This window comes from Cebus imitator, unplaced genomic scaffold (assembly GCF_001604975.1).
Source record: "Cebus imitator isolate Cc_AM_T3 unplaced genomic scaffold, Cebus_imitator-1.0 Scaffold69, whole genome shotgun sequence".
In the NCBI taxonomy this organism is placed as follows: Eukaryota; Metazoa; Chordata; class Mammalia; order Primates; family Cebidae; genus Cebus; species Cebus imitator.
The window spans coordinates 104,548-131,136 of NW_016107384.1; the positions used below are offsets into that span (position 1 = coordinate 104,548).

General features: G+C 51.2%; 1 protein-coding gene across 1 annotated transcript; it reads left to right on the forward strand.

Annotated features, from left to right (window-relative positions):
• Positions 1–9,375: 9,375 nt before the first annotated feature.
• Positions 9,376–18,165, forward strand: ZP1 (zona pellucida glycoprotein 1). Its single transcript, XM_037739395.1, is given in 16 exon segments — positions 9,376–9,574; positions 11,217–11,338; positions 11,602–11,635; positions 11,638–11,679; positions 11,682–11,789; positions 11,792–11,950; positions 12,698–12,838; positions 13,318–13,490; positions 13,561–13,658; positions 15,509–15,523; positions 15,525–15,632; positions 15,717–15,908; positions 15,981–16,121; positions 17,325–17,407; positions 17,521–17,627; positions 17,918–18,165. Coding segments are annotated over 16 exon segments (1,860 nt in total). The 3' UTR covers positions 18,056–18,165.
• The last annotated feature ends 8,424 nt before the right edge of the window (positions 18,166–26,589 follow it).

Here is a 26,589-nt window from a genome sequence, read left to right on the forward strand (position 1 = left end):
GTTAGAGGTTGCCTCCTCTGGGAAGACTTTGCTCATTCTCTCAGATAGATCCACATGCTGTCCCTCCCTCCCATATCTCCACTTCACTTGACCTGCAGCCCCCTTGTCCTCCCTGGTAACTGTTTTTCACACAACTGTTCACCACCCTCATGAGCCACCTGAAGACACAGACTTATTCCTGCTTTATCTCCTCACCTCCAAAGCCAAGCAGAGAGCCTGACACACGAGAGGGATCCCAGCAAATATTTGCTGAACAGAATGAATTTCTAAAATTGGCTTCCATGTGCAGACCCCAAAGGACCCCCATTCCTCAACATGACCCATTCTGGAACCTTTTATTTTTGAGACTGAGTCTTACTGTGTTGCACAGGCTGGAGTGCAATGGCACTGTCTTGACTCACTGCAACCTCCGCCTCCCTGGTTGAAGCAATTCTCTTGCCTCAGCCTCCCAAGTAGCTGGGACTACAGGCGTGCACCACCATGCCCGGCTAATTTTTGGATTTTTAGTAGAGATGGGCTTTCACCATATTGGCCAGGCTGGTCTTGAACTCCTGACCTCAGGTGATCCGCCCGCCTCAGCCTCCCAAAGTGCTGGTATTACAGGCCTGAGCCACCATGCCCTGCCCCATTCTGGAACCTTTCTTACCCACAGTCTGGTGCAGTTCTCCGTGGCTCTGTCTTCACTGGCAGTGGATACAAACTTGGGGATGAATAACGTTATATTCGTAAGGAAGAGAAGAAGGCAGAGCAGACAGAGGCGGCCCTGGCCTGGGCTCGGGCCCACATGTGTGCCAGGCAATCCTCGCGGAAGGTGCACTTGTTTCCTCGGGCTGTCAGAACAAACTACCACAAACTTGGCAGCTTTAAACAACAGAGACTTATTCTCTCACACTCTGGAGGCCAGAGCCTGAAATCAGATTTCAGCACTTCCTCCAAAACCTCTAGAAAATAAGCCCTTCTTGGCCTCTCCAACTTCTGGTGGTTCTGGGCGTCCCTTGGCTTGGGGCTGCAGCACTGTGATCTCTACCTCCCCTTCACCCAGCCTCCCCCTCCCTGTTTCCACGTGTCTCTCACAGAGTACTGGGCAGTGGACTTAGGGCCCATCTGGGTCATCCAGGGTGCTCTCATCTTGAGATTCTTAAATCAATTACATCTGCAAAGCCCTCTCATCCAAATAAGGTCACATTCACGGATTCCAGGGGTTATATTGTGGACATGTGTTTTGAGGGTCACTATTCAACACACTGAAAGCAGTAAGACCTGCCAGGTGCAGTGGCTGATGCCTGCAATCCCAGCACTTTGGGAGGCCAAGGCAGGCTGACCACTTGAGGTCAGGAGTTCAAGACCAGCCTGGCCAACATGGCAAAACCTCATCTCTAATAAAAATACAAAAATTAGCCAGGCATGATGGTACATGGCTGTAATCCCAGGTACTCAGGAGGCTGAGGCAGGAGAATCGCTTGAACCTGGGAGGTGGAGGTTGCAGTGAGCCGAGATTGCATCACTGCACTCCAGCCTGGACGACAGAGTGAGACTCCCTCTCAAAAAAAAAAAAAAAAAAAAAAAAAAAAAAATTACAAGGCACTTACTATGTGCCAGCATAAGGCTGGGCTTTTCTCATGAATTAACTCATCAAATATTCATGCCCACCCTCTGAGTTAGGTACAACTATCCTCGTCACTCATCAAGGGGAAAACTGAGGCTCAGAGAGCGTAAGCGAGTCTACCAATGCTGCTCAGCCAGGGAGCGGGGGAGCTGGAGTTCAGAGCCGTGTGGTCCAGCAGCTGAGCCCAGCTGTTCCCAGCTGATGAGATTCTCTGAGGTTCTCTGTTCCCTCAGACAGGGCCGCCTGTCTGGAGATAAATGCGCTCCCACAGGCAGGCTGGGCGCGGTGACTCACGCCTGTAATCCCAGCACTTTGGAAGGCCGACGTGGGTGGATCACCGGTCAGGAGATCAAGGTCATCCTGGCCAACATGGTGAAACCCCATCTCTACTAAAAATACAAAAAAATAAACAAATAAAAATAGCTGGGCGTGGTGGCACATGCCTGTAGTCCCAGCTACTTAGGAGGCTGAGGCAGGGAAATTGCTTGAACCCAGAAGGTGGAGGTTGCAGCAACAAGCCGAGATTGCACCACTGCACTCCAGCCTGGTGACAGAGCAAGAATCCGTCTCAAAAAAAAAAAAAAAAAAAAAAGAATGTGCTCCCACTGGCTTCCTGGGAGCATCTCTGGAGCATAATCTGTACACACACACAGCTGGCGCTGCCCCTGGGTCACTGCAGGCCCCAGAGTGAGGCAGCCTGCTCCCTGCTGGTTTCCCGGCATGCATGGATCCCCTGAAAGGGGATCTTGTCTTTCCAGCCTAGAGAGGGTCCATCCTCCTCTGGCACCTCCTGTGTCCCTGGGCTCTATCTACGGAGGAGACAGGGCAAGGACCTGACACTTAATCTCACAGCACCCACTTAGGTTGACTGTATTCTTGGTCCCATTTTACAGTTTAAGAAACTAAAGTTTCATTAAAAATTTTTTTTTGTAGGTTAAAAACAGAAAGAAAGAAATGAACAAACAGGTTTACAAAGAGGCCAAGTGGCCGGGTGTGGTGGCCCATGCCTGTAATCCCAGCACTTTGGGAGGCTGAGGCAGGCAGATCACTTGGGCCCAGGAGTTTGAGACCAGTCTGGGTAATATAGCAAGACCCCATCTCTAAAAAATAAAAAAAAAAACAGAAGCCAAGTAGATAAAGCCAAGATTCCAAGTCACCTCCATCTGACCCTCTCTCCTCATCAGTAAGAATAATCGTGGTAGTAATGGCTATCGTGTTCAAAGGATGACCACGTGCAGACCCTGTTCTGCCTGCTTCACATGGATTATCTCATTAACTCCTCAGAGCAATCCTGCAATTTAGGTGCTGTTAAAACCCCATTTTATAGATGAGGAAGGCAAGTCACACAGCAGGGAAGGGACTTTTTCCCAAGGTCTCGAGTGGGTGAGCAGAGGAGCTGGGAATCGTCCCAGGCCGACGAGCCTTGGTGTCTGTGAGTCCTTGCAAGGACGTAGAGTCGTAACTGAGGGCTCAGAGCGTACGCTCTCTCTCTCTCAAACACAGTCTGGCACCCTTTTCCCAAAGCTGTTCTGCCCTTGGCCCTGAGGAAGCGCCCCTTCTCTTTCCCTGCCCACTTCCAGCACTTGGGAGCTGCGCTCTCCCCATGGGTCCATGGCTGGTGGGGAAACACCTCTCCATGTCTTATCTAATTGCATCCCCACCATAATCATTCTTATCCTTAATCCAGATGGAGGAAAAAAGCAAGTAAGTGAGTCCGGGCACGGCGCGGTGGCTCACGCCTGTAATCCTAGCACTTTGGGAGGCTGAGGCAGGTGGATCATAAGGTCAAGAGATCGAGACCATCCTGGCCAACACAGTGAAATCCTGTCTCTGCTAAAAATACAAAAAAAAAAAAAAAATTAGCCAGGCGTGGTAGCACGCGCCTGTGGTCCCACCTACTCGGGAGGCTGAGGTGGAAGAATCACTTGAACCCAGGAGGCAGAGGTTGCAGTGAGCCGAGATTGCGCCACTGCACTCCAACCTGGTGACAGAGCAAGACTCCGTCTCAAAAAAAAAAAAAAGCCGGTAAGTGACTTTCCAGGGCCCCTGTGCTCATAAACAGTGAGCACCAGGCCAAATCCAGGCCTCTCAACCACTCCAGCTGATGCTTTCTCTGGTCCCTAAAAGTGCCGTTAGGGAAAGCTCTCTGTTACCATAGAAAGCAAATTAATGCAAAAGGAAGAGTGGGGTTGGAGAGCCACCACCCACTTGGCAACCACCACACTCGCCAGTGAACATCTGAAGAGGAGCAGGATAATGACAAAGTCTCAGAGCATCTCCTTATAACAATCCTCATGAATTACGAAGAGACACATCATTACTTTCCAGGAGAAACCTCGCAGCCACCTCCTTAACCAAGCGGTCAGTTACATCAGCAGTAACAGGGGGAGCCAGCGGGCTGTGCCCAGATAGGATGCACTGAGAAGGACACAACATCACTTCCACGGTACTCCTGCCTGTACAGGCTGAATTGTGTCCTCCCAAAATTAATATGCTAAAGCCCTAACCCCCTGCCCCCATCCCTCAGAGTGTGACTGTGTTTGGAGCTAGAGCTTTTAAAGATGTGATTTAAGATTGAGGCCCTGGGGCCGGGCGCGGTGGCTCAAGCCTGTAATCCCAGCACTTTGGGAGGCCGAGGCGGGTGGATCACGAGGTCAAGAGATCGAGACCATCCTGGTCAACATGGTGAAACCCCGTCTCTACCAAAAATACAAAAATTAGCTGGGCATGGTGGTGCGTGCCTGTAATCCCAGCTACTCAGGAGGCTGAGGCAGGAGAATTGCCTGAACCCAGGAGGCGGAGGTTGCGGTGAGCCGAGATCGCGCCATTGCACTGGATAACATGAGTGAAACTCCGTCTCAAAAAAAAAAAAAAGATTGAGGCCCTTAAGGCGGCCCTAATCCCATCTGAGTGGTGTCCTTACAAGGAGAGGAAATTTGCTTTCGTTTTTAAGATAGAGCCTCACCCTCTCTCTCGGCTGGAGTGCAATCGTACTGTCTCTGCTCACTGCAACCTCCGCCTCCCAGGTTCCAGCGTTCCTCCCAAGTAGCTGGGATGAGAGGTGTGTGCCACCACGCCCAGCTAATTTTTGTATTTTTAGTAGAGACCGGGTTTCACCATGTTGCCCAGGCTGGTCTCGAACTCCTGACCTCAAGTGATCCACCCGCCTCGGCCTCCCAAAGTGTTGGGATTACAGGCATGAGTCACTGCGCCCAGCAAAGGAAGAGGAAATCTGAACATTCAAAGAGGCACCAAGGATGCGCCAGCACAGAGGAAAGACCATGTGAGGACCCAGTGAGAAGACGGTCATCTGCAGGCCAAGGAGAGGCCTCCGGAGCAACCAGACCTGCTGCCATTCTTACCTAGAACATCCAGTCTCCAGAACCGTGAGGAAATCAAAGTCTGTTACGTAAGCCCCTCAGTCTGCATTTTGTTACAGCAGCTGAACTAATACACTAAATCCAATGCAATCAGGAGAAAACACCAGACAAACCCAAACTGAGGGACATCCTGCAAAGTCATCAGGCTGTACTCAAAAATGTCAAGGGTATGAAAGACACAAGAAGATAGAAGGGCGGTCCCAGATCAGAGGAGGCCGAGAGGCACACCAGCGAGACTCTGATGCTGCCTTGGATCCTGCACACTCGCAAAACCGCTGTACTCCTTTGCCATGAAAGGCACGGTGAGGACAGGCGGGGAGGTTGAATAACTGATAGAGCAGGAGCACTGCCATGTGGGACAAACACCTCGCTTCAAATTCCAGCTCTCTGTCTAGCCTGCTGCTCAAGGAAATCACTTCTCTTCTAACTACAAGCACCCAGAAAGGGCAGACAAGAAAAGACAGATAAGACAGCTCCGGCACGAGGGAGGTGGGGGGAAAGTCTCTCGGGGAACTGCCAAACTTCACCCTCATACAACGGGCCCCAGGAAAACAGTGGACCTTAATAAGCACATTCCTGGTGGGGCGGAGTGACTCACGCCTGTAATGCCTGCACTTTGGGAGGCCAAGGAGGATGGATCACTTGAGGTCAGGAGATCGAGACCAGCCTGGCCAACATGGTGAAACCCTGTCTCTACAAAAATACAAAAGAATTAGCTGAGCATGCTGGTACACACCTGAAATCCCAGCTACTTGGGAGGCTGAGGCAGGAGAACTGCTTGTACCTCGTAGGTGGAGGTTGCAGTGAGATCGCGCTACTGCACTCCAGCCTGAGCGACAGAGTGAGACTCCATCTCAAAAAAAAAAAAAAAAAGCACATTCCTTTCCCTTCAGCTGCACTAAGATAGGGAAGCTGTAAAGCAGACTCAGGGAACTTGCAGAAAGCTGTATGGAAACAGACACACAACTCTCCCTCCCAGATAAGCACAGCAGAGGCACAGGAGCAATCCAAGCCTCTGATAAACTCCCACCCTGAATCCTTAAAAACTCTTAGTCTGTAACACAGTGGCGCTCTGACCTAACTCAGCCAGCCGCCCCTCTCAGGTGGATTCAGAATAAACCTGTCCCTGTTGACTGTCCAGCGCCCTTTGTGTTCCTTTCCTCTTTCTGTAATTCTTACAGTAATGTCTGCAGATCAGATCGTTGTGTTTATACCAACGTTGGTTTCCTGAGTTTGATCGTTTGACTGTGGGGGTAATTTGTGTTTTTAGGAAATGTATACTGAAGTCATTAGAGGTAAAGGGGAATCCATCGCTTCTGCAACAACTCTCAAATGGTACGGAAGAGTGTGTGTGTGTGTGTGTGTGTGTGTGTGTGTGTGTGTGTGTGTGTGTGTCTGCACGCATGCACAGAGAGAAAGAGGGAGCTACAGCGAATGTAAAAAGTGTACATCTGAGGAATCTGGGAGGCAGCCATATGGAACTTCTGCAAATCTGAAATGATCTCAAGATTAAAAGTTTAAAACTTCCATATTGTCCCTCAGGAAAAATCCAATCCACTCCTCCGCCTGCCTGGCTCCTCTCCCTCCGCTCCTGGTCCTTCCCTCGCCAGCACCCCCAGCCTGCCTGGAGTCCCTGTCCTGGACCTTCATGTGACTGCTTTCTCCCTCCTCCTCCAGTCCTGCTCGCCCCAGATCCCCATCGCACCAGCCCTGTCCTCCCCACCTCCTCCCACCTCTGCTCAGGACCCCATTCCCCCAAAAATCTTCCCATGTCCCCCACCCTCAATGCTGTGTGGAGTGCCTCTTTCCACTGTGCTCCCAGAGAGACCCCCATCTCGCCCCACCAAGCTTTCCCAGCATTTCCCTAATCACAACAGAAGTGAATTATCGCCAAGCATTAAATCATGACCACATCTGGTGCCCATGACTTGTCTCTTTGTGTCTTCCTGTCCACCCTGCGGGCAAGAAAAGCATTATCACCCCCAGTTTACAAACAGGAAACCTGAGGCTCAGAACAGACAATGCATCTGAGTCACAGCTAAGAAAGTGGTTTGGGGCTTTGTTTTTAAAAAAAAAACTTTTATTTTAGGTTCAGGACTACCTATGCAGGTTCGTTATACAGGTAAACTCGCATCAAGAGGGATTGTTGTACAGATTATTTCATCGCCCAGATACTAAGCCTAGCACCCAATAGTTATTATTTCCGCCCCTTTCTCCTCTTACCTTCACCCTCCAATAGGCCCCAGTGTGTGCTGTTCCCTTCTGTGTGTCCATGTGTTCTCATCATTTAGCCCCCATTTACAAGTGAGAACGTGAGGTATTGCTTTCTGCTCCTGTGTTAGTTTGCTAAGGATAATAGCCTCCAGCTCCATCCATGGTCCTGCAAGGGACATCATCTCATTCCTTTTTATGGCTGCATAGTATTCCATGGTGTATAGGTGCCATATCTTGTTTATCCAGCCTACCATTGATGGGCATTTAAGTTGATTCCACGTCTTAGCTATTGTGAATCGTTCTGCACTGAACATATGCACACGTGTCTTTATGATAGAACGATTTCTATTCCTTTGGATATAGACTCACTATTGCGATTGCTGGGTCACATGGTAGTTCCATTTTCAGCTCTTTGAGGAATCACCACACCGCCTCCCACAATTTACAATCCCACCAGCAGCAGATACGCATTCCTTTTGCTCTGCAACCTCACCAGAACCGGGCTCTTAGCTACCAAGGCATTTGCTCTCCCGTCCCAGCTGCTGCTAATTATGATAGCCACATTTCCTCATGTTTGCTGAGCGCAAACACTGCTGGGCCCCAGGCTAATAACTCGCAGGAATTAGTGGTGACATGGGGCTGGTGGTAGTCCCTCCCGCAGGGGATGGTCAGGAAGCATGTAAGGAGCTAACACAACAATGCCTGGCGCTGTGATCACGGCAGATCGCAGGCCACTCTTGTTGTTTCCAGGTACTTTTATGTCTTACAACTGTTCTAGATTTACAGAACCACTGAGATGATAGTACAGAGAGCTCTCATACACCCCAGGTCCAGGCCGGGCGCGGTGGCTCACGCCTGTAATCCCAGCACTTTGAGACTCTGTCACCCAGGCTGGAGTGCAATGGTGTGATCTCAGCTCACTGCAACCTCCGCCACCCAGTTTCAATTGATTCTCCTGCCTCAGCCTCCTTAATAGCTGGGATTCCAGGTGTGCGCCACCATGCCTGTCTAATTTTTATATATTTAGTGTTTTAGTTTACTTCATAACTGATCTTACACAAGTACATTTATTACAATGAATGAACAAACCAATGTGAACACATTATTATTAACTAAAGTCTACTTCCTTTGCTTTCATTGCCTTTTCCTCCTCCGTGATCCCATCCAGATGCCACATTACATTTAGTTGTTTGGTTTTTTTGAGACAGAGTTTGCTCTGTCACCCAGGCTGGAGTGCAGAGGCGTGATCTCAGCTCACTGCAGTCTTTGCCTGCTGGGTTCAAGCCTCAGCCTCCCTAGTAGCTGGGACTACAGGCACGCACCACCACGCAGGGCTAATTTTTTGTATTTTTAGTAAAGATGTGGTTTCACCATGCTGGGCCAGGCTGTTCTCGAACTCCTGACCTCGTGATCCACCCATCTCGGCCTCCCAAAGTGTTGGGATTACAGGCGTGAGCCACCACGCATGGCCTGTTCTTGTTATTTTTTATTAGTAATAGTCATCGTCGCACTGACCGGCTAAATCCTCAGGAGAGCCCTGGGAGGTGCTAGTGGTCTGTTTACTCACCTGCAGCCGCCATTCTGCTGCCAGCTGTGAGGGCTGTGTCTGGTGGTCTTGCTCTAACGCCCCCAAGGCCCTGCCCAAAGAGCCGTGACTGCACTGACCAGGCCTGGAGCTCCCAGTGGTGCCTGCCAAGGCCTCAAGGCAGGAGGGAGGTCCTGGAGAGTCACACCATCCCTGTCCTTCCCACCTCCTCCCACCTCTGCTTAGGACCCCATTCCTCCAAAATACTTCCCTGTTGGGGCAGGGAAGGAAATGTGGAAAGGCTGTGGTGGGAGGGAGACAGTGGAGAGTCTGAGGCCTGCAGGGCCACCTCCCACCCCTGATCCCTCCTCACAGCCCAACTGCAGCCTCAGTTTCCCAGAAAGCTCTCTCCTCCCTTCCAAAGCCACAGCTGAGGGACAGAAAGCCAGGGTGAGAGGCCACGTGCATTCCTGCCTCCCTCTGCCTTCGGAGCAGGAGTTTCACCACAGTCCCTGGTGGCCAGGTGGGTGCTCCCCCAGGTGGGTGCCCTTTGCCCTTAGAGGCACCCACTTGCCACCTCCTCCGTATGAGGCCTGGGCCCTGCTCTAGTGGCAGTGGAGTAGGGGTGTTGTGGATGTCTGTGGTGTCTCATGGCAGGAGGAGCCTCAGCGGCGACCTGGGGTTACTGTGTGGCCCTGCTACTGCTGGTCACCACCCTGGGGCTGGGTAGACGGCTGCAGCTCGACCCTGGCCCCCCAGGCCTCCGGCACAGCTACGACTGTAGGATCAAGGGAATGCAGCTCCTGGTGTTCCCCAGGCCAGGCCAGGCTCTCCGCTTCAAGGTGGCGGGTGAGTGCTGGGAGAATCCCAGCCCCCGCCTCCCTGGCCACGAGCTATCGCCAGGAGGGAGCTGAGACCCTTCCCTTGGAAAAGGAGCAAGAACAGAGGCCTCCCTCCAGCCTGGGGGTGGCCAGCCCCCGACCCCTCAGAAAATGGCAAGGAAGAGAGTCGTCACCCAGGGCAGCTTCTCCCACCTTAGTGTGCATGGGAATCACCTGGCTGCCTTGTAGAAATTCAGGTTATGATTCAGTTGGCATGGGACAGGGCCAAGGCTCTGCATTTTTTAAATTTTTTTGAGATGGAGTCACTTCTTTCACTGCAACCTCCGCCACCCAATTCAAGCAATTCTCCTGCGTAAGCCTCTTTAGTAGCTGGGATTACAGGCGTGCATCACCATGCCCTGCTACTTTTTGTATTTTTAGTAGAAACGGGGTTTCCCCATATTGGCCGGGCTGGTCTCGAACTCCTGACCTCATGTGATCCACCTGCCTTGGCCTCCCAAAGTGCTGGGATTACAGGCATGAGCCACTGAGCCTGGCCTAGGCTCTGCACTTCTAACCACACTCAGTCGATACCGTGGCTGAGGGTCCATAAGCCACTTTCAGCAGCAGGACCCTAGTGGGTGTGGCCTGGTATGGGTTTGGAATTGGGGTTTGGATGTGCAACTTCTAAACGGTGTGATCTTGGACCACTGACCTGACCTCTCTGAGCCTCTGCTTCCTCTTCTGCAAGATGGGGAAGATGAACCTGGCCGTGTTCACGGAACAAGGGCTTGGGCGTGTGCCCACACCCGGAGAGTGCCCAGGCTGTTCTGGGCCAACAAGGGGGGTGAACACCTAGGAGATGTCTCTAAGTGACTGCAGCAGCCAGTTAACCTGGCAAATGGGCTCAGGTCTTTCTACAAAGCCCATGGTTCGAAACCTCATTCTGCCCCTCATTGTGTGCACCTGAGAAAACTCACACACCCTCCCTCCCTCCGCTGCCTCCACCACAAGATGTGAATAACTAAGCTTAAGAGAAGCGACGTGAGGCGCGGTGGCTCACGCCTGTAATCCCAGCACTTGGGGAGGATGAGGCGGGTGGATCATGAGGTCAAGAGATCAAGACCGTGCTGGCCAACATGGTAAAACCCCATTTCTACTAAAAATACAAAAAATTAGCCAGGTATGGTGACAGGCGCCTGTAATCCCAGCTACTCATGAGGCTGGGGCAGGAGAATCACTTGAACCTGGGAGGCAGAGGTTGCAGTGAGCCAACATTGTGCCATTGTACTCCAGCCTGGCAACAGAGTGAGAATCCATCTCAAAAAAAAANAAAAAAAAAAAAAAAAAAAGGCGATGTAAAATAGCCCAGTGCCTGACCCTGAGACCCTGTGTATCCCTTCTCCATCTCATCTTCATGGCTGCCTGCTGCTGTGTGCTATGAGCAGGGAACCCTAGCTAGAAAGATCCTAGGACCCACCCCCCATCTCCCTACAGCTGTGAAAGCTGAGAGCAGAGAGGGGAGGGGCTTGCCCAAAACCACACAAGCTAATAGCAAAGCTAAGGCAAGAACCAGGTCTCCTGCCTGCTGAGTGGGAACTCCTTCCGAGGCCCCAGCAGCCTCTCCCTGTACCCTTCCGCATACCTGCCCCTCCTCTTCCCCACTGCAGATGAATTTGGGAACCGATTTGATGTGAACAGCTGCCCCATCTGCTACCCCTGGGTCACCTCCAGGCCTCAGGAGCCTGTGGTCTTCTCGGCTGGTTGCAGAGGCTGCCACGTGCTGGAGAAGGTAGGGTTCTTCATGCTCTCGTGCAGAAGCAAGCTTGTCTTGTATCGTGTCAAGCTGGAGAAGGCCCCTCATGGGCCAGAAAGGAACCAGAGCCCGAGATATGTTGAGTTGGTGGGTGAGGGAAACTAAGTCCTGGAAGGGACTTTCTGGGATCCACCGTGAATCCAGCTCTCTGCCTAATGGCCATCTTAGCCTCAGGGGCCATCCTCTGCCTGGGATGCTAGGTGGCCTCACCTTGCTGCTCCCTGGCCTCTCACCTGCAGGATGGGCGTTTCCACCTGAGGGTATTCGTGGAAGCTGTGTGGATGTAGCACAAGACGCTACTCTGATCTGTCCCAAACCTGCCCACCCCAGACACCGGACGCCCAGCTGGCACCACCCACCATGTTCCCTGTCTTGACCCCACAAACCCTTCCCTTCTGCCCCACCTCTGGCCACATCTCCCCAGGCTCTGGCACGCCTTTCCCAGCCCACTGGACCCAGGGCACAGCTCCGCCCACCCAGCCCCTGCTTTACCATTCCCTGGACCTGGACCTGCCCTCGAAACCTTGGCTCAACCCCACTGGGGCCCCATGGGACACTGGGATGTGAACAAACCAGATTACTACGTAGGTGTGCAGGACATCTGAATGTTTGCACCCTCTGTCTGGGGCCTTCTGAAGTCCAGCGTGGCCTAACAGCCTTTTACTGGGCTCTAAGAAGCCATTTCTTTCTTTTTTCTTTTTTTAGAAAACCATGATTCTCCTATTCCTTTGTAGTATTTGGAAAAACAGCTTTAAACGTGTACAAGTATACTAAAGCTAGAAGAGGTCTTGCCAATGTATTGCTGCCTAATTTTAGGCAGAAACTCATTAAAACCATTGCCAGGAACACCCGGTTCTCAGAAAACGTTCTCTCGATATTTCAGTAATATGCACTTTTCAGGGAGAACACGTAGTATGCTGGTTAAGAGCACAAACTCTGGGCCAGGTGCAGTGACTCATGCCTATAATCCCAGCACTTTGGGAGGCCAGGGCAGGTGGACCCAAGTTCAGGAGTTTGAGACCAGCCTGGCCAACATGGCGAAACCCCGTCTCCACTAAAAATACAAAAGATTAGCCAGGCGTGGTGGCAGACGCCTGTAATCCCAGCTACTCAGGAGGCTGAGGCAGGAGAATGGCTTGAACCCAGGAGGTAGAGGTTACAGTGAGCCAACATTGTGCCACTGCACTCCAGCCCGGGCGACAACAGTGAAACTCCAAAAAAAAAAAAAAGAAAAAAAAAAGGCACAAACTCTGGAGCAGGTTCCCAAGATTCAATTCCAGGGCCACGATTTGCAAACTGTGTGCCTTCAGCCTCATTGCTCTGTCCCAACCCTAGGTACTCACCTGAGTCAGGAGCAGTGCCAGGTGGCCTCGGGGCACCTCCCCTGCCTCATGAGAGGAACTTCAAAGGAAGCCTGTCAGCAGGCTGGCTGCTCTGACAACACCACAGAGGTTCCCTGTTACTATGGCAACACAGGTACAACCTCCCACACCAGCACCATCCTGGTCCCCTGGATTCTGAAGCGGAAGGACAGCCATCTCCTCCAGCTGGTGGAGGCTGCTTCCCATCCTCCTCCTGGAGAGTCCAACTCCCAAAGCAGATGGCAGAGGAGACCTTTAGATGGGGCAATCATATGTCCCAGCTGGCCTTATAACAGCTGTCCCAGGGAACTATTAATAGATCTACCTTTACACACATCTGTACTTTCAGCTCTAAAACACCCTGGTTTGGATGACAGATTCTATGGTGAAGCTACTTTTATAGTTCAACCCACTTGTCTCATGGATGAGACAGTCAGTCTGTAAAGGGTTTGCTGGGGCCAGCACCAGCCTAAGTGGAGAGTAAGCGTCTAGACTCCCAGGCCAGCACTTAAAGCCTGGCTCTCACCCAGCCATCCCCTGTCTCCATGCTGGGTGAACACCAAATCCCAAGGCCCTCATCTGCCTTTGTCCCAGCTACTGTCCAGTGCTTCAGAGATGGCTATTTCATTCTCATGGTGTCACAAGAAATAGCCTTGACACACAGGATCACACTGGCCAACGTCCCCACCAGCTGCTCCCCAACACAGGACACAGATGTTTTCATGGTCTTCCAGTTCCCTCTCACCCACTGTGGAACCACAGTGCAGGTAGGGCTCGGGACCACAGGCTGGGGCCTGGTCCCCCAAGAAGTCCTCACCCAGCTGTCTCTTCCCACAGGTGGCTGGCAACCAGCTCGTCTATGAGAACCGGCTGGTGGCCAGCATTCACATCTGGAAGGGGCCACAGGGTTCCATCACGTGGGACAACACCTTCCAGTGAGGGCAGCCCTCCTCCAACAGGCGTGGCTGGGGGCTGGGGTGTCGGGGCACAGGAGAGCTCAGAACAGTTTTTGGAGCCAGCTGGGTCCAACCCGGGTTCTGCTGTTACCTGGTTATGTGACCTTAGGCAACGGGCCCACCTCTTTCCAGCCTCCCCTGCATGGCAGGGGAAATGTCCCTTTCTCAGGGCAGACATGTTAAGTGGGGACCTTCCACGCCTGGTCTGCAGGGCTCAGCTAAAAGCCCATGGCCAGTCCTGAGAGCACTGGAGTTCTGAGACAGCCCTGTCTTGGTCTGTCTAAGAACTAAGCTCAGAGCAACTGAAAGCGTCCCCTTCCAGGTCCCAGGAAGAGGCTGAGGTTATGGCTGTTGCCCCTCCTAATGTCAGGTTAAGAAGCCACAGATGAAGCTGAAGATACATCGGGCTGAAGCTGTCTGAGGATGTGGTGGGAGAGAACTGGGCGGGGGAGGAACCCCTTATTGTTAGGGGCCTCCTGGACCTGCTGAGTCAAGAGGCAAAAACCAAGCCAGGTGCCCAGGATGCCAGTGGGGGTGACCCGAGGGAATCTGTCTGTCACACCTGGCTCTGCACCTGTGAGGGCAGGTGCAAAGCACCTAACGTCAGCCAGTTCACCCTGTGGGACACCACCAGTGCATTAGCCATGACTTGGGGAAACGCTGTGCCTGACGCTGCGTGGATGCCCAGGCATCTCCTTCGCCCTTCCCTCCCTGCCGTGAGGGTTGGGGAGCAGGGGCTGCATCACAGTTCAAATGTATTTGGCTTTAAAGCTCTAAGTACCATGGAGGTGGTAGCTCATGCCTGTGATCCCAGTGCTTTGGGAGGCCTAGGTGGGAAAATTGCCAGAAGTTCAAGACCAGACTGGGCAACACAGTGAGATCCTATCTCTATTTTTTTTTTTTTTTAATGTTTAATTCAAAAAAAATTCCTAAGTTCTTATGGCCAAGCGGTGGGTGACAAGTCTGGGTCATGCCCTAGACTCTCTGGTGTAAGAGCTGTAGGAGTCAGCCAGAGGTCAACACAGCGACTAGGGATTCCTGGAGGGAGGCAGAGGTCAGGGGAAAACAGCTGTAGCCGGCAGGACTAGGCCAGAGGGCTCCTCTGCAACAAGGCCTCTGGAACACGGGCAAGCCACTTATACCTACTTAGCATCTCCTTGGTGCCAGGCCTCTGGGGTACTGGGAGGGTGTGGGCCCCAGCAGAGTGTGGAAGAGCGGCCACCAGGCCCTTAGCTAGTGAGGAAGATGCTAGACACTGTGGCCCTTAGGCTGTGGCAGACCAGCTGCAACTACAAGGACAATGAAGATGATGTTATCTTCGATCTCATTGTCTCAGAGCCCTCCGAGGGAGGCAGTCATGGCCATTTTACAAATAAGGACACTGAGTTTTAGGTTAAAAAGACTTGCTTGTGGTCCCAAAGCCTGTAAATGCTAAGACTCAAACTCAGGTCTGTCGGGAGGTAGAGTGCCAAGGCCCACCTGCAGCCTCAACTGTCAGGCTCCAGGAGTCTCGAATGGCATGGCAGACAGCTGTGGGTAGCCAGGGCAGACCCGACAAGGTGCCAGCCCCCCAGGGACCCATCTCCATCCTGCCGTATTCTCCCACCAGGCGCAGGGCCTGGCATAACAGGCTTGAACCATCCCAGGGAGACAGGATGGGGCAGGGTGAGCTTCCTGAGCCTGCCTGGGAAACGCTGAGTGCTGCTTACGTAGCATCCGTCTGCCTTGCTGGACAGTACCATCTGTTGCATCCAGAGTTGATACCTAGTTTCTAACATGAACAGGATGCTCTGATTCTGTGTCTTCTCCCCCACCCTAGTGCACTTCAGGCTTCATGTGCGCTGTCTTCAACTCCAGTGACTTCCTGCCCGTTCAGGCATCCATCTGCCCACCCCCGTTGCCTGCCCCTGTGACCCAGCCTGGACCCCTGCAGCTTGAACTGTGGATTGCCAAGGGAATGCTATGCTATCCCTGCACTCTTCAGGCCCTGCTTCTCTGACACACAGCCCACCCTGGCTCATGAGTTGCTCTCCCTGCAGATGAGACCTTCAGCTCCTACTGCGGGGAGGATGACTGTCCCATTGTGAGGCTGCTCCGAGAACCAGTCCATGTGGAGGTCCGGCTTCTGCAGAGGACAGACCCCAAGCTGGTCCCGCTGCTGCACCAGTGCTGGGGTGCTCCCAGTGCCGACCCCTTCCAGCAGCCCCAGTGGCCCATCCTGTCAGACGGGTTAGTACCCCCAGGCTCCCCTCACCTGCTCTGCCTCCTATAAACAGCCCCTCTGACTTCTCTTCTTCTCAGATGCCCTTTCGAGGGTGACAGCTACAGAACCCAAATGGTAGCCTTGGACAGGACCACACCTTTCCAGTCTCACTACCAGTGATTCACTGTTGCCACCTTTGCGCTGCTGGACTCAGGCTCCCAGAGAGCCCTCTGAGCACTGGTAAGAAGACCCGGCTGCCGCATGCTGGCCCCATGTTAGGTGGGGAGGAGCTGGTCACCAAACCCCTCTGGCACCTTGTGAGCTTATGTGGACAAAGTTCTGGGGATGGGGCTTGACTTCTACCAGGTGTCATGGAAAGCAGCTGGCTTTGCATCAGCAACAGGTAACCCGTAAGTGCCACCAGGAGGAAGGAAAATGCTGCCTGCGCTGCAATCAGCCCAAAATCTGAACTCTGGTCGTGGCGTTCTAGGGTAGCCTCACCTCACTTCTGATTCCGGAAATGATAATGTCTTACACGTAATTCTGCTTTGAATTTTCTTTAACTCAGCAACTTCTCCAGAAGGTAGAAGTAGATAAACTTAAGGTATATTTAGGTTTTCTATGTAATACACAGATGGCCCCAGAGGCAACAGACGCCCTGTAACTCCTGTCCTGTTGAACAATGTATCTTTCACATTGCATACACAAATCTCTGGATGCTTAAATCACTGTCTGTTATTACGTCATATGCAGACTGATTTCACTCCTAAGCACTGATTAGTTAGGGTGGCTTCGTTCTCATCTCTGCTGAGTGCTGCCTCCTGATCCAAGAGATGCTGACCTGCCTGGATGAGGGGCACCCATGGGTGAGGCCTCCTGGGTGCTGGGTCGGGTCAGCTCCTCCTGCTTCTGCTCCCATAGGGCACTGCCCCTGCCCTGGTGTATCTGGAAGCAGTGGTAATCCACCCTGCCCTCTGCCCCCAGTCACTGGTCTCCAGGGGTCACAAAGGGAGGGCAAACATCTATTCTCCTGCTGCCTGGTCAAGCCCCACCCTCTTGGAACTTGCTGTCTCCCTCAGTAGGGCAGGTGGAAGGGAGCAATCTAGCCCGCCCAGGGGCTGCGCAGCCAGAGGCAGCATTGGTGGAGCAAGCCCGCCAAGGGCTGGGGTTCTCAAAGTGTGGTGGCCCCACCTGCAGGGCACACCACTGCAGACTTGGACCTTGGAGAGGAAGGAAGGTGTGGATTTCGAATTGGGAAGGAACACATTCAGCTCCGCACTCCCTCAGCATGAGCGGCAGTCATGGTCTTGGTCTGCGTGCTCAGATTTCCCCCTGCCTGGCCAGCAGCCAGGGGCCCAGCTAGGGAATCCCATGTCCCTGCCTCTGTGCTTCCTGCCCAGTGGCGCGGAGCCAGCCGCTCTGATGTTCTTCTCCTTCCACCATGTGTACTTCTTGTGCAGCACCTCTGCCTGCCACACCTCAGGGCTGAAGACTTGCTCCACCGCGTGCCGCCCTGGGACAGCAAGTGAGTCTGGGGTGTGAGTGGATTTGTTCTTTCATTCATCTTCAGGCCTATGTTAGGCTTTGAGGTCACAGGGGCCGGAGACCTGCCCAAGACTTCATTCTTCCCCTGGGCAGGACAGCGACGATCCTCAGGTCACCGTAATGACACTGCCAGGCCCCAGGACATGGTGAGCTCTCCGGGGGCAGTGGGCTTTGAGGATTCTATGGGCAGGAGCCCACAGGTATGAGGGCTTCTGGGTAGGGCCCACAGGTATGAGGGCTTCTGGGTGGGCCCCTCAGGCCTTACCAGCTCCCACACCCCCAAGACTATGCTGACAAAATGGGATGCTCCAGCCATAGCTGAGGGCAAGAGATGGTGTAACTGCAATCAGTGGGGAACTAAGTGAAGACACAGTCCACCTTATCTGCAGAAAGGCAGCTTCAGCTCTGCCCAGTGTGATACAAAGGTCTGGGGTGGAGGAGAGTGTTGGAGGGGCCTCACCCAGCCCTACCTTTCCCTTCTCTCTGACATTCCAATGGGAACTCCAGCCTGAGGCCTCTCCTTTGGGTGGTCCTTTCGCTGCCAGTGGTTTCCCTGGTCCTTGGGTTTGGTGTCTTTGTGGGCCTGAGCCAGAAGCTCTGGGAAAGCAGCAGTGAACGGGCTCAATAAACAATCCTTTCAAACCTACTGAAAGCAGTTGTGGAGAAGTTATTCGTGACAACTAGAACAGAACTACTTCTCATGTGAGAAACTTCCTCCAAGTCCACTCGGTCCTTCCAGAACTGTGATGTCAATTACAAATACTTCATATATGCCACACCCTGCACAGAGGCCAACGTCCCCCAAGGCTCAACTCAGGAGACTCAGCCTCTCTGCAAGGAAGGGTGGCATTTCAGGCAGAGCAAATGGGACAAAGATACTGGAGGGTAAGACCTTGGCAGTCAGAACAGCAACAGCTGGGAACTGGGCCCCTGGCAGGAATGAATGGCTTGTGAAGTCTTGTCACCTCCCCACAGACACAGGAGTTCTGACGAGGGCACCCTCAAAGCACCCTGAGCAGTTGTGCAGGGCGGACAAGCTGAGCTCTAAGGCTGAGTTGAAGGGGCACTTTGCAGACCCCCTGAGCTGCCAGCCGACAGCGAAAGGCTGCACTTATCACCAGCCTCCTATTCCCTCCCCTGGCCTCCCAAGACTAGTCCATGCAGGAAGGGTTGGCCCCCAAGGAATGGGAGACTGCTGGTCCTGACCTGCCTGCCACTGTGGGCATGGCCACCAGACAAGTCCGTGCCGGCGCTGGCTATGCCGCTGAGCCCAGTTTTCCCATATGTGGCATGGGCCTTCATCTCTGACTTGGCAGCAAAGCCCCTTCCAGATAGACATGTGGATCCTCTGGTGGAGGGATGGGCAAGGCGCTAGGGTTCAGCCTCCAGGGGACAGGGAGAACTATCTGGTAGGGAGGGCTGAGCTTGCTTTCAGACACCTTTCTGGGCCTCAGGGCATGAGCTTAGAGAGCTGTTAGAAGGGGAGCAAAGGTGCTCCAGTCAGGCCCGTGGCCTCGATACGGCGTGCACGCCCCTACTCACCTGGCTCTGGGCTACTCAGCCTTTCCTGTCTTCAGAATACTGGCCAAGCATGTGGACTCCAGAGCTGGCTTCTTAGTAGCTGTGTGATATTCAGTGAGTTACTGAACTTCCCCGGGCCTCAGATTTCTCGTCTGTAAAATGAGGTGAAAGTCTATTCCCATAGACGCATTGGATAAAATGAGTTAACAGATAAGAATGCTTAGAATAGTACATAACAGCTGACAGTAACTGGGTGCTGTTAACTACTAACTAGAACTTCATTTCCTCTTGCCCAGGCCCAAGGCTTACCTCGCTTTTGTTGTCAATGTTTGGTTTGGTTTTGTATGCACAAGTTTATGTGCCAATGCGAAGAGGGGCTCGAGGGAACTGCTATCTTTGGCTTTTCTAGCTAGAGGGAGAACATGAGAGGGTAAAGCCCGAACACCTGCCATGGAACTAAGTGGCTTCCCCTCTCTGGGCCTGTCTTCCTATCTACGGCCAGCCACGGCCAGTCTTGCCCTGCCCAGCTTTCTGGCTTGTACAGGGGGACATAGGATATATTCTGCAGCGTCAGCGTGACATATGTAAGGATTCTTAGCTTGGCTGGTTGGAGGAGCCAGGCTGACTTGCTCTTAGTGGCCTGGGTTCTGGTTCCTTCCAGCATCACTTCTTCTTCCTTCCCCTCCCTCCACCATACAAACTCATGTAAGGATTTCAAATTTCCAGAGGTACCAATTGAAATAACACTGTGTAACTTAATTTTCTCTTTTACAAAAGGGTAGGTGTCTTGTGTCAGTTCCTATCATTTCAAATAGATGTCTTCTCTAAACTGTGGTTGAACTATGACATTTGATCTGTTGATGGAGACCATGTGGGTTAAGGACGACAAGCGTTGAACACAAGTACGTAGTTCTTTGTATATTTTCTCAAAAGACAGTCTTAGCACTGCTGGGTCAAGACCACACCTCTTGTGATTGTGGGGCTCTAGGACTGTCCAAATGTCTCCCCACGCAGCCCCACAGTGCAGCCTTGCCACCACAGGCCAGTAACACGCTAAATCTTTACCTATCTGAGCAGCGTAAGGCAAACGGCATGACTGTTTTGAAGGGGCTCTCTTTGATTAGAAGCCAAGCATCTTTCTAGCCACTTGTATTGCATGAGTTACCCTTCATGTGTTTTATCTATTCTCCACTCTCTCATCTGTAAAAAGCTTTCACATAGCAAGGGGTCAGCGTCTTTTTACAAATTTGCCATCTAATTGGCCATTGGCTTTTCTCTGCGGGGTTCTTTCATCTTTGAAAGGATTATGTAACAATGAATTTTTCCCTCATTTGTAACTTTGAGTATGGCAAAGACTTTCCCCTATGCTATATAATCATCCAAGTGTCCATGTGCTTTACTGTGATACTCCAGGAACAAGACAATTGTTGCTCTCCTCCTTCCTAGTGTATATAGGTGCATGATTTTGGCAACTGATAAACTGTGCATCTGTGCTGTCAACAATTCTATGTCAAAGGAGTCTGTTTACTGAAACAAATGAACAAACTAAATGAACAATGAAGTTCATTGCAGCACTAGGTTTCTCTCTTAGATTGCGAGGGGAAAGCAATCTAAGCTCTGGCTTTCCTAGGTGACTATCTAGTCTATATTTTGCCCAATGTAAAGCTTTTTTCCTCCCTTTTTCCACCTCCTGATGTGAGCAGGCCCCTGCTGGGACTTGAGAACAATTCATCAGACCTGATGGGGACCACAGCCACTTTTGCTGACCTGTGGCAGGAAGCAGAGCTGCTCGTGGCCATCAGGTTTTCTCTCTTCCTGCCCTTCTGGGGAGGTGACGGGCAGAAGCTGTGGCTCTATATAAGAGCTAAGGGGGCCGGGCACAGTGGCTCAAGCCTGTAATCCCAGCACTTTGGAAGGCCGAGGCGGGTGGGTCACGAGGTCAAGAGATCGAGACCATCCTTGTCAACACGGTGAAACCCCATCTCTACTAAAAATACAAAAAATTAGCTGGGCATGGTGACGTGTGCCTGTAATCCCAGCTACTCAGGAGGCTGAGGCAGGAGAATTGCCTGAACCCAGGAGGCGGAGGTTGCGGTGAGCCAAGATCGCACCATTGCACTCCAGCCTGGGTAACAAGAGCGAAACTCTGTCCCCCCCCCAAAAAAAAAAAAAAAAAGAGCTAAGGGAATCCCCTGCCTTTCCATTCTCCAGGTCCCCACCAGCTCCCATATACTTACATTGTACATTGAGAAAATTCACTTCATGGTGTTTGGTTTTTAATAAAGGGGACAGCATACTTCACTGCCTGTTCAGCTTAAGTAGAATTCAACTCCTTGTCTGGACACTTATGTGAGAGCATTTCATGGAAAACTACCACTTCTTTTCCAGCTAGGATAAAGGAACACTAGATGTTCTAATTAACCTGAAGTAAACAACTAAACTGCCAGATTATAAATATTTAAAAATATGCTTAGATTACTGTTGAACTAACATGGGCAGCAGGGGAGTCAGGGGGAGGCATGCAAATAGGCCAAAAATAAAAATAAAAAGCAAAAACTCTGGGAAGTTAAACTCAGCTTCTATTCTGGGAAGTTCTACAGAACCCTGGAGAGCTTGACCTTCTGCTTTGACGAGATTAAGCCCAGAGCCCGCAAAGGTGACAAGTCCAGATGCAGGCCTCCTTTAAACTCGAGCTCCAGAGGGCCCAGTCCTCAGTGTAAGAGTGAAGGAGAAATGAGCCCCTGGCACAGAGCCGGCAGCAAGGAATCCTGCCTGTTTTTATCTTGGGCTGGATGTACTGGAAAAAAACAAATCACCCTGAGAATGAAGTGTAATTCCCTCTTCTCTAGTGTGTGCCGTAAAATCCTCAGACCGGAGGGGAGAGGAGAAAGGTGAACCCCTCGGGTTCAATCTGGGAAAAAACCTCAAGGGCTGAATTTAATTTAAAGTGATCCCAGGTGGGGTGATAATTAAAGTGATTCCCAGGCTTCAGGAAGAAACAAATGCAGGTCCTGTCTGAAAGAATGTGATTTCACCAAAGCCTCAGAGAATTCTGACAGATAAAGGTACAAATAAGATGAGCACCTCGAGATAAGAAATCACAAGATACAATAAAAATAGTGAAGAGTCAGGGCACAAAGTGAGAAGATAACTGCAATACATTCTTGACAAAGGATTACCATCCAGGAAACATCTATGTTTAAAACTGCTGCAAATCAACAAGAAAAAGATAACACGAATAGAAAAACAGGCAAAGGGCACTAACAGGCATTTCACAAGAGGAAAAACTCAAATGGTCTGCAAGTGGCCAAAAAGATGCTCAACCTCAACAGTAATCATGAATGTGAAAATTAAACTTCAAGGTACTATTATATACCCAGCAGGCTGGCAAAAATTAAAGAGCCAGAAAATGCTAAGCATTGGTGAGGGTATGAAGACAGGAGCGTTCCACCAATGTTAATCAGAATATAAACTAGTATACCTACGTTGGAAAAGTGCCATTCCCTAATATACGTCCTCTCCTAAATATCCAAGAAAAACCCTTGCACCAGAATGTCCACGGGAACACACTAATAGCAAAAGAAAACTAGAAAGAACCCACACATGTCCATCATGAACACTAGAACCTATAAACACATTGTGGTATATTCCTACAATCAAATTCTACGATGAATGAGAGATAAGAGTTAACCTGTTTATCCCTTGCAGGCTGGCCTCCCAGGAAAGGAGTTGGCCCCCTACAAGGTTCCATGGAATCCAGCCATTGCTAAGTGCCTAAGACACTGATCAATTACAAGGTTTGGACACCAGCCCTTTAATCATGTCAGAGGAAGGGCTGATGCTTCTACAGCCATGAACACAATGCAGTTAAATCTAGCTGCTGGCTGACCACATCAAATAATTGCAGCAGCAAAACTAAAACTTAGACCCTAGCATCCTGATCACAGTGGGAGGAGGAGCTGTGCTTCCTAATCATGCAGCTTAAAAGCCCCATAGCCCAATGCCAGGATCCCTCTCCCAGAGTGCAACGTCCTAGAATGAATGGCCACGCAGGACTGGCACATCCGCAGCTATTCCTGCCTTCAATAAATGCTGTCACAGCACCTGGTGTGAGTTCTGTTTGGTCATTTTCCTTTGTTTTCCCAAGAGTGAATGAACTGGGGCTACGCGTGTAAATACAGGTAAATGTCAAGCACGATGCTGAGATGAAATCAGAGAAACTAGGTTGAATGACTTCATCTATATAAAGTTCAAAAATCAGTTCCCAAAGCCCCAGTGTAGTATTAAAATTGTACAGAAAAACAAAGGAATACTCAACACCAATTTCAGGGTAGTGGTTTTCTCCGCAAGGGTAGGGAGGGATGCATTCATTGAAGAACACACCGATGGCCCCTAATGCTTGCTTCAGCTGGCTGGTGGACACAAAGATGTTTATTATTCTTTAAACCATACAGGTACATTTGAGACACTTTGGGGTGAGTACTTCAGAAAACCTTTAACTTCCTGGCCTGCCTTTCTTCAATCTGCTGGGCCTGTCTCCAACCACAGCGCTGCTCCTACTTCCCCAGATGCCTGTTCCCTCAAACCTGACTTCTCACCCCTCCTTACACCCCTCGCCCACACAGTGGGGCTGCCAGCACCTCTGCTCACACCTGCCACCCCTACTCTGCTCCTCTGTCCTATGTCCACCGAGGGAACTTCCACTTCAGAATCCCTAAACAGTTGCACACCCCGACCTCTGCGCTGGCACCTCTATCAGAACTCTAGCGCCATATTTGTACTGCTCTGTTTACTCCTGCCTTCGTGCCTGGATTATGTTCCAGCCGCTTTGTGTCAACAGCCTTAGGTTTACTAAGCAGCAGAAGGCAGTCAGACCAAGCATTTATATGATAGGTGTCAAGGACCACCATGACCCTGGCTACGTGTCAATACAGTTAAATCTCAAGGACAATGCCAGTGCAGAGCAGGGAAAATACATGGCACTCAACACTTACAGAGTGCCTCATCCCTACATGTTATCAGTTCACTTAATTTTCAGGAGCCCTACAAAGTAGGCACCAGGAACTTACTTTTCAGAAGCAGCAGCTGAGACATAAAGACACGCAACACAGAAAGGTGTACAGCTGGAGTTCAAACCTGGGCTGCTGGCTCGAGCCTGCATTTAACCATGACACTACCTCCTGGAAAGCTGTGCAGTGGGTCATCAGCTGCCCATGCCTGTCTTAGCTGATAAGGGTAACCAGCTTGGTCTCCGAAGCCAAATGGCTTAAAAGCCCTAGCTGCACTATTTATTGGGTGGCCCAAAGCTAAGGCACTTCTCTGAGCTTGTCTTCTCATCTGTAGAATGGGGACACCACCACCTGTCTGGCAGGGTCGTTCTGTGGTACTCCAATATAAGGATCTCCAGCTCCATCACCGCACCAGCATTACTGGGGAGACTGGTGTGACTACACTGCCCCCAGCTGGCCTCCTTGATTAGTGCTCCAAGTTCAGGCCCAATAAAGATGCTTCCTCACCTTCAGCAGTGGAGGGCTAAGCCGGGTTTAATCACCAAAGGCTCAAGTGCACAAAGGATGCAGTAAGCATCGATTACACCACCGAACAATTTCCCTTCGGACACCTGGGACTACTGACTACAAAACTCATTGGCTAGACAATATGGGTGAGTCCTTTAGAATCTTTTCTAAATTCTAAATCTTTTCTAAATTCACCCCCTCAACCAAGATCTACTTCTAAAAGGTTCACTACAAGGCAGCTGAGCCAACATCTGGTGAGCTGTGGCAGGGGGTGGCAGCTCTTCATTCATTTTGGCTGATACAACTAACATTCTGTCAAGCCCTCTGTGTTCACTTATCAAGGAAGGAGACAAACGTTGCCTGGGCTTTGGACTGAGCCCCAAGGTTCTAACTCTCAATCTACCACTCAGCAGCAGTGTGACATGAGCTGAAGAGGTGAACGGCAGCAATGGATGCATGGTCCTGTCCTTGAGATTAAAATCTAGTTAAGACAAATGCACAAACACCTTCAAGGTAACACACAGCTATGCTACAGGCATGAATCATGGGCTCCAAGAAGGCTCACTCACCTGGCAGGGCAGCAATGCGCTCCAGAGGCTTCCTGAAGGATTTGGCCTGTCTCTGGGGAGGGCAGACTCCAGACAGAGGAAACAGTAGAGTAGTAATAGTCGCAGCAGCGAGTTTAAAAACATAGAGCATTTATGATGTGCAGTCCCTATTCTAAGCGCTTGCCACGTTCGCTTAATCCTTACTATATCTCTAGTAAGCACACTATCCCCATCTGGATGAAGAAACTCAAACAGAAAAAAGTTAAATTATCTGTCCAAGGTCTCGCAGCTACCAAGTGCCAGAACTGGGAGCCAAAACCCGAGTCCAGCTCCAGGACTATGCTCCCATCTGCTGCTTTGTTCTGCAAAGGAAGAGAGGTATCAAGTCCCACGTGGTATATACAGGGACAAACAATCTGCTCAGAATTGCCGGACAGCAAAAGGCAAGGCTGTTTTAAGAATTAAATGAGCAAATGTAGGTAGAGGGCCTGCCACTCTTCTGCTAATGCGACTGCACAGATGGAAGGCCAGAGATGCACTGTGGAGCCTCAGGACCCAGACATTAGGCTCCTGGATGCCAGGACAGCACCAAGTGCCAATTCTAGGGCAATGGTTTGGAACTGGTGAGGGACACAGATTAGTCCACAAACTAGAGCTCCCTTTCTCTAGAAAAATGTGCATATGCATAGATGTGCCCCATGCGTCACAGAATTTTAGGATGACTATTGCATCCCCCCAACCCACGGATCCCCCAAGGACCTTTGTCCTTCAGTATCTCCTGCTTACTTTTCCTGGAAAGGAAGGCAGATCTGAAATATGCACATTAATACCTAACACCAGAAACTGTTTGAGGCTTTAGTGCTGTACTAGCCCTGAGGTCCAACTTAGCCCTAGCACGTCCCCTAGCCATGCCCTTAACCCTCTCCCACTCATGTGACCCACTCCACCACCTGCAAACCATAGCTGTTGTTAGCCCACCTTTTACTAGGCAGTTGTCCTAACTTTTTAAGTATGCCTGCCTTGGGAGAAATGTATGATTGGTCTTTTCTTAATAATACATGCTTGTGTAAGTTAAATGGTTTCCATTCAACTTGTATAAGCTAAGTGGTTTCTTTACTGCAGGGTTTTTCAGCTTTCCCTATCTAGTAGGCATCCTGACCCTCCCAGGCAGATTCGGCATGCCCAAGCTTCCCTGACAACAGAACCCTGCCCCAGCAAACATGCCTGGAGGTCTCCTGTTGCAGCCACAATATGCACTACCATACTTTGCCCCCAAAGCTTCCCTCCTGGTAACATCCCATTTCTCAGCTCACCTTCTCAGCACTGTTTTGTCTATAATCAGACTCCCACACTTCATCACCTCATATCCTCTCACCCCACTCCAGGCAGGTGGCCAGCCCCGACCTTCCACTGGGATGGCCCTTGTCAGGGGACTGTCAATCACCCGGACTGCCAGCCATGGTCCCCCACCCTTAGCCACTACGACCTGCTGCCTGCTCCTCCATACGGCTTGTTCAGTCCAGCCCTGGCACCTGCTAGGGTGGATGGCAACACGCCTCCCCTTTCAGGTCCTTGTC